The sequence below is a fragment of the Malania oleifera genome, chromosome 2, assembly GCF_029873635.1.
Source record: "Malania oleifera isolate guangnan ecotype guangnan chromosome 2, ASM2987363v1, whole genome shotgun sequence".
Classification (NCBI taxonomy): Eukaryota; Viridiplantae; Streptophyta; class Magnoliopsida; order Santalales; family Ximeniaceae; genus Malania; species Malania oleifera.
The window spans coordinates 142,394,651-142,403,156 of NC_080418.1; the positions used below are offsets into that span (position 1 = coordinate 142,394,651).

General features: G+C 39.6%; 1 protein-coding gene across 1 annotated transcript; it reads left to right on the top strand.

Annotated features, from left to right (window-relative positions):
* Positions 1-737: 737 nt before the first annotated feature.
* Positions 738-3,025, top strand: LOC131149332 (phospholipase A1-Igamma3, chloroplastic). The gene is made up of 2 exons (XM_058099698.1): positions 738-841; positions 954-3,025. The coding sequence occupies exon 2, from the start codon at positions 1,229-1,231 to the stop codon at positions 2,906-2,908; it is 1,680 nt and encodes a 559-aa protein (XP_057955681.1). The 5' UTR covers positions 738-841; positions 954-1,228; the 3' UTR covers positions 2,909-3,025.
* The last annotated feature ends 5,481 nt before the right edge of the window (positions 3,026-8,506 follow it).

Genomic DNA, 8,506 nt, shown 5'->3' on the forward strand with positions numbered 1-8,506 from the left:
AAGTGGAACCTTCCACCAAATTGGATATATTTTGTTGCAAAATTCGGTTGATTAGTTGGATTTGGCATCAAGCGGCACCTTCAACTTGCTTAGTCTCCATGCAATTTTGCAAATCCGAGGGCCCCATTCTTCAAAATCCTCTATTCAATGTATATCTATCTCATTGGCCACTCACCTTATCAAGGAGATCTTCTTTATGCTATTCCTCACTAGAAGCCTGTTAAAAAGCTTTTGGACCTTCAATGTATAAGTCAATCGTATTGCTTTTGACTGGCTCGTATTGAAGTGAGTTGGGAAGGAGACCGCCTCTGCGACACCTTGCAGAGACAACATTAATTAGTAATGTTGCAGAAGAATCACAAATTGATTGTGAATATCTTTATCAATTCCATATTATCTTGTTTTTGAATCATGATTTTTGCTCGGATATTTTTATCTTTTGAGAGACTGTAGCTAGGTTGTTATATATCATATCCTTAATAAATATCAGCCCAAACATGGAACAAACAAACGTCTAATCTTGTACTTTAGTTTGGTCTAGTCAATTTTAGACCCTAAACAAACAAACTAAGCCTAAAGGCTTATGTTAGTTAAACATTTTCAAAAAATCAATCGTTGAATTATGGATGGCTTCAATTTTCCTTTATCTAAATAATAATTGTTCCACTATTCATTTCCAAATTTTAAGGCCACAAGCACACGCGTACTCTGTGATATTGGGGGAGTTCTAAAAGAAAAAAAACACTTCGGTTGACGACTTCTTTTTGTTAATGGAAATGTTGATGTTACATCACGGTGAACATAGAGACGAACAATCGCTAGCTGCTTCAGTTAATTCCTGGTTTGCTTCACTTACATAAGTTATATAATCATATGGTCGAGCTTAGCTTAGCCTACTTCAATTCTCTCTCTCTCTCTCACATCACTCATCGGTGCCCTTTCCTGTCCACCAGGCAATCTGCAGGGGAGCTGCAGAAGCTCAGCGTCCAGTAGTGTGTACTACCACTGATCAGAGTCTGCTCAGTTCCGCAGAGCACAGTGCAAGGCCACACCCCCGTCCTTACTCATCAGCTGTCTAATTCATCTTCACTTTTCTCCTGCTGACTCACTGCCCGTCAACTCTGTCAGCCCGTGTGATTTACAGTTCTTTCTATCTCTCTCTGCGAGGAGAAGAAGAAGAAGAAGAAGAAGAAGCCTTTCCTTTCGATCCTTTGCTTTCCTTCTTCCTATGGCCTCTCTGGCGCTATGTTTCAACAACCCCAACTACACCCAACCACCTCCCTTCTCCTCCTCCGCCGCCGCCGTTAAGAACAAAAAACCTTTCTCCCCTACTTACAATAATCAGAATGCCCGGACGCCCCTCAGATCCCTTTTGGTGAAATGCTCCTCCTCCGCTCCTCCCTCAAGCTCTTCTTGTTTCACCAGTACTAACGGCGCCGCCACCGCTCCGCTTCTCCGAGAAGAAGATAAAAAGACCCTGTTGTTTGACAAAACCGGGCTGCAGTCACCGATAGAAGGAGAAGAAGAACCGATAAAGGAAGACGAGAGGCCTCTGCGCGAACTCTGGAGAGAAATCGCGGGATGCAACGACTGGGAAGGCCTCCTCGACCCGCTCAACTCCCATCTCCGGCGAGAAATCATCCGCTACGGCGAGTTCGCTCAGGCCTGCTACGACTCCTTCGACTACGACCCTCGCTCCAAGTACTGCGGCTCCTGCAAGTACCAGGGCGCTCACTTCTTCGAGAAACTGGACATGGCTGACCGCGGCTACCACCTAAGCCGCTACCTCTACGCCACCTCCAACATCAACCTCCCTAACTTCTTCCAGCACTCCGCTGGCCTCCGCGCCGTCTGGAGCCCCCATGCCAACTGGATGGGCTACGTCGCCGTCTCCGCCGACGAAAACGAAATCCGCCGCCTCGGCCGCCGTGACATCCTCGTCGCTTGGCGTGGCACCGTCACCTACCTCGAGTGGATCCACGACCTCAAGGACATCCTCTGCCCCGCTCACTTCCGCCACGCAAGCGACCCCTCCGTCAAGATCGAGGCCGGCTTCTACGACCTCTACACGAAGAAAGAACACTCCTGCAACTACTGCTCCTTCTCCGCCCGCGAGCAGATCCTCGCGGAGATCAAACGCCTCATCGACCGCTACAAGAACGACGACAAGGACCTCGGCATCACGGTTACGGGGCACAGCCTCGGCGCCTCGCTCGCGATTCTCAGCGCCTACGACATCGCGGAGATGGGCGTGAACGTGGTGCGGAACGACGACGGGTCGGAGAGGAGAGTCCCGATCACGGTGTTCTCGTTCTCGGGGCCGCGCGTGGGAAACCTGAAGTTCAAGGAGCGGTGCGAGGAGCTGGGGGTGAAGGTGCTGCGTGTGGTGAACGTGCACGACGTGGTACCGACGGTTCCGGGACTAATCGCGAACGAGAAGTTTCACTTCCAGAAGTTAGTCGAGGAGAAGATGGCTTTCCCGTGGAGCTACGCGCACGTTGGGGTGGAGCTGGCGGTGGACCACACGCGCTCGCCGTTCCTAAAGGCGACGAAGGACGTGGGGTGCGTGCACAACCTGGAGGCGCACCTGCACCTGGTGGACGGCCACCACGGGCCGGGCCGGCGTTTTCGGCTGGCGACGAAGAGGGACATTGCGCTGGTGAACAAGAGCTGCGACTTCTTGAAGGGGGAGTACGGGGTGCCGCCGTGCTGGCGGCAGGACGAGAACAAGGGTATGGTGAGGAACGGCGACGGGCGGTGGGTGGTGCCCGACCGGCCCAGGATCGAGGCCCACCCGCCCGACACCGCGCATCACCTTGAGCAAGTGCTCAAGGTCCAACTGAGTAATGATGATCCGCCACCACTGGAAGAGGGTGGCGGTGGTGGAGGTGGAAGCCCAATTGATTAAATTTTGGTTAGTCTTGGTAGTTGAAGTAATTAGGGATCAATTTATAATTAACTAATGATAATGTAAGATATTGTGGATTTAATGACTATGATCAAATTAAATTGCACATGTTTCAAATTAAGTGTATCTTTAGTTATGGTTTATTTTCCTCTTCTTCTCTCTCTCTCTAGCTTGATGGAGAAAGAGGTTGGGTTACCAAAACATTTTAAGATTAAAAATGTTTTATTTTATTTATTAACCATTTTTGTTATTCGTAAATAAGTGGAAATTCAAAAACTAGATTTATTTTAAGAATAACGACAAGAAAAATTATTGTTCTAAAGCTACATTTTGTTATATATGGAAGTTTTAAAAAACAAAAACATAAGTACGTGTTGAAGCCTTCGGTCAATATTATTTAAGTTTTTTTAGTCAATACATTTTATTTATTTATAGATAACATAAAGAGTCTCTCATTGAAAAAATTGATTAGCTTGTTAAAATTTGGTAATTAAATTTAAAGAGGAGCATTTTTTGTGCTCATGGTTAACTTGAATTTAACGACTTTTTCCCATATATTTTTTATTCTTTAGATTTTTCTATTTTGTTCATTTTCAATTCTTTTATTAGAAAATAAACTTAATAAATAAACAATTAATAAATACCTTAATAAACGTATTCAAAATTAGTTTTTAATATTTTTTTTAAAAATTTGTTTAAAATTACTACACCATAAGAAAATTAAGTAAATTATCAAATTATAATTTTTAAAATATGAAAATTTGAATGAAGTGTGACTTGCTTATATGATGGGTGGAGGGACATTCAGTCACTGGTTGAGAATCAATTGCACAATAAATACTTATCAATTTATTTCACAAAATTGAATTATAGAGGAATCAAAATCGCTCTCGCTCATTGGTTATTCACTCTCTCTACACCACATTATACATTACATATCCACACTTATTTATAAAAAATTCTAAATCAAATAATCAACGATTGTGGCTGGTAGGTAAGGTTGGTGACCGTCGATCAACAGAAGCGCAAATTTATTTGTATATAGGATGAAACATACAATGCAGTAATCAATGATAAATATACACAATTCACAATCATAGCATGTATATAAAAGCAATACTAACACAAGGAATTACGTGGTTTAGCAATATCTACATCCACGGGACCAAATGACAAAGATTCACTATCTTCTTGTCCAAATCATATTAAACAATACATGAACCCTTTCAACTTTTTACAATTATCCTCTACAAATACATCTAATATGATATATAAATAGAGTTTCTAGAGGTTTTTCCTTTAAATCCAAACCATATTAACATCTCCCTTTCAAAATTTGAAATCTTCACTGGGTATCTTGAGCCAAACCATCGATGATTTCAGACAGAATGCATATTGTCTGAAATCAAATGTCAAATCGTCGACGGTCATGGCCAATCCGTTGACGGTTTCCCTGCTACTCCTCGGTACTTTGTTTTCCACTATGTTTTCTCTCTTGTGCATTCATTTCACTTAGTATATGAGTCATATATCACAACAATATCCACCTTGGCAAATAGATGCCCCTTAGGAGAAATCAAAAACACAGCCCGCTGCTCCATCTTGACCTTAGGACGTTAGGTTGGGGCCATCTCCCATCTAAAAATTGGAGACAAACACCAAGTCTATGCGAGGTTGGAACTTGCTTATGGTAGCTTCGACTTCTACCATGAACCCCGATTCAGTTGTAAATGTAACAACTTGAGACTGCGCCCTAAGCTTCTAATAAGGCCTTCCCATAATAGTAAACACAAAAGTTGTTATAACCCTTTTATCACCAAAACCCCCTACATAGTCTTCAGTAAATATCACAACTGACGAACCACTCTATTGCCTGCCGAAACACCCAATTGCATCATTATAAGGGACCTTTGACATATTCCGGGCATCACAATCCGTCCTTAGATATCCAGCAGTAGATATTTTACATCGATTCTCCACAAAACTCCCTTAAGACGACAAACAAAGTCTTCTTGCAGTTCTGTCCACAAAGTCACACTGAGATAACACCAATCTCCTTGCAGCTCTATGCGAATAATCAAACTAAGACCCTTTATGGTTGCACCCAATACATTTATGTCAAAACTTTTCAACACAGTTTCTAATTGATTAGCCTCAGTCAAAGTCTTCCCAACCAATAACATGTCATTCACAAACAACGAATACATTAATTCACCAGTAGCCCTTCTCACCTAGCCGACTATCTCGATACCCACATTGGAAAATAGATGTATGGCATGCACTGTACCTGAATATAGCAACGGAACCGCGCTTAAGCTTTTTAAGGCTTCATATAATGTTGAACTTTTTAAGGCTCTCATAGTAACAAGTTGTGGTCCCAATATCATATATACAATTTACAATAAAACAAATTAACTTGTTTCTAATTCACAAATCACTTGTACAGTTCCAGTATTTTCATAAACTCATTCATTCATACTGTGGTATAAACCGACACACACCCTCTCGGTATAACCCTTTTCACATATAAAGCTCGATATGTAACCGACACCTGTTTTCCACATTTTCAGATAGCAAAATGAAACTCTAGTACCCATAGTTCATATACATATTTAAACAAATTCACATATTCCATTTAAATAGAAAATAAGGGGTTCAAAAATTTCCTATGTTAAGTTTAATGTAAATAAAGAAGTTTTAAAAAGTTTGATGATCATGCGCCAAAACCCTCATTTTTATAAAAACCATAAAATCGTAAAACTGACATTTTTACCTGGTGAAATTTTGCAAATAAGAAGTCAATACGTGCAAACATAAGCTAACTTTTTAGCAGTTTAGTTTTCTAAAAATGACTGATGTAAACAAATCCCCTTACTTATTTTCCCGAACCTGAAATACGAACTTTACGACTCCCAAAACAACGAACCGAGTTCTCAGAACCTAAACACCAAAGAATAATACTTTAATACAATCCTATTTACTACAAATCTACTTAACCAAAAAACAAACTTAGACCCTTACCTCGATTTCGGGATGAAACTCGGAAATCCTTAAAATGAAGATCCGATTCGCTATAATCGTAGAGGTTTTCCCCCTGATCCACGTAGTAACGTCGGATCGTGGATTCGGGTGACGAACAATGAAGGATCGAAGAGAGAGAGAGAGAGAGAGAGAGAGAGAGAGAGAGAGAGAGAGAGAGAGAGAGAGAGAGAGAGAGAGAGAGAGAGAGAGAGAGAGCTTTTCTGTTTCTTAATCATGAAGCAATGAAATAGATATTTATAATTTAGTTAACCCGACTAGACTCGTCGACGAGCAGAAGAAGGTCGTTCGCCGACAACAGAGTTGGCCTCGTCGATGAGCCTGAGAGTCCAAAATTCCCGAAATCTCTCTGTATCCACTTGTTAACAATCCTTTGAACCTCATCGAAGAGCCACATAAGAGACTTCGTCGACGAGAGAAAGAGCCTCGTTGACGAGCCTTGCTGTTTTCATCTTTTTAAATTCTTTCCCCTTTTCTTATTTGTTAAATTCACATTTCTCGGGTCGGGTCCTTACAGTCATGTAGTGATAAGAGCATCCAGTATCTAGGATCCAAGAATAATCCGCGAGGCACTCTGAACTCGATGAAACTATGTAAAGACCCGAAAAATTAAAATGATTGAAATAATAAAAAATAGATAAAATAACAAATAATTAAATAAAAGGAATGGCGTGGGAATAATAATAAAAAATTAAAATTAAAGAAATTAAATTAAATTAAGATAAATTAAATAATTAAATAATTAGTTATTAAATTAAACATTAATACATTGGATTTAAAAAAAAAACAAATTGAAATAAGAGAAAATATATATATATATATAAAGTAATTGAAGAAAGAAGAAGAAGAAGAAGAAGAAGAAGTACAGAGCAAGCCAACCTCCCCCCCTAGAGTTTTTTCCTGCGCCAGCCACCTCCGTCTCTGTCTCTGTCTCTGTCTCTGTCTCTGTCTCTGTCTCTCTCTCTCTCTCTCTCTCTCTCTCAATTTTTCGGCGGATTTGCAGCGGATCGGGAAACGGAAGGTGCAATTGGATTCTTAGTTCCGCTGCCGACATTTCTATTAGAGCAGATTTGTCATGGGAACGACTTAGGTACTGCTCTTGGGGAAAGGTAACTTTTTCCCATTTTTTCAATTTCTCTATAAATATGCTGTTAAATCGACGATCGGGTACCACTACATGGTCTTAATCACGGTTGTTGTCATTTTGACGTAGGTAAACTTCCAATTGAGGTTTTCTAGGCCCCACTCCAAAGTAAGAGTGGGATTTGGAAAATTTGGTAATTTGGGTATATTTGTGGGTATTATTATTTATTTAAAAATTATGGCCATAGGAAATATTTAAATAGTATTTTATTTATGATTAATTTAATGGAACTAGGGTTTTTGATTCAGGATCCTGGTGAGCACCGTAGGTATTTTTCGGAGTCCCTATTGGCGTAATTCATAAAATCAGGTAAGGGGAAATATATATATTAAACCAGATTTTTTATGAATTTAATGAAAAATGAATTGTCTTATATTTACGTGTATATGTCTCAGTATGAGTTTAAAATGCCAATCATTTAAATTATATTTTTTTGAGTTTAGGGATGTTTATTAAGTATGTATATGCGAAAATGAACTGATGAAAGTGGGAAAATGTTTTCAGGATAATTATGTAAGAAATGAAAGGTATTTTCAGTATACAAACGTTAAATGTTGGTTGGCTTATTTTACAGGTAATGTATGAATTTTACTACTAAACTGTGTGACATAAGATTCTGTGCAAATATATGTTAAATGTATGAGATGCAGGCTAAGTAAGTAAGACATTATGAATAAAATATGATATGGACAATGTTGCCTGTGTATGTTAAATGCAATCATATAAAGGTACAACAGCTGAAAGCCGGGTTAGCAGATTCTAGCTGTCGTTTCTATATGGACTAACTGTAGTAGATTTTAGCGCATTTCTATGTGAACTAACTAATGACGGCTAAAGAGCGACTGTAGTACAAAAGAATGAAATGAAAATGTTATGAAATGAAATGACAAGGAATGACAATGCAATGAAATGAAATGTGAAATATGAATGATACAAATGGGAAAGAGTCACTTAAAGTGAAACACAAGAAAATGTTAAGTAATGAACATGAAAGAATGTGAATGATTGAATAATGATGGAAAGAATGATGTATTATGATATTAAAAGTATCTATATATGTAAAACATGTTACGATTGGGCGAAGCATACACTTTGCCTGAGGGCTTGTTGAGTAAGGCGAGTGCACTAGTAGCTTCTGTAACGACCTGCTTAATTAATTGATTTTTTTTCCACTGTAATAATTATCATACTCTGATACTATAACATTATCCTAAGCAGTGAGAAATAGAATCATATAAACATAACCTAAACCATTACATTCAAGACCAGAGTTCTGAAATGTTTTGCAATATATACAACATAACTGTACCCCCAAAAATGCCCTCAACTAGCTAGGGCTACACAAAATCATTCCCAAAAACGATACTCACTCTCTGTCAGGGCACTACTGAAGCCCTTCTATTTGCGAGCTTGAT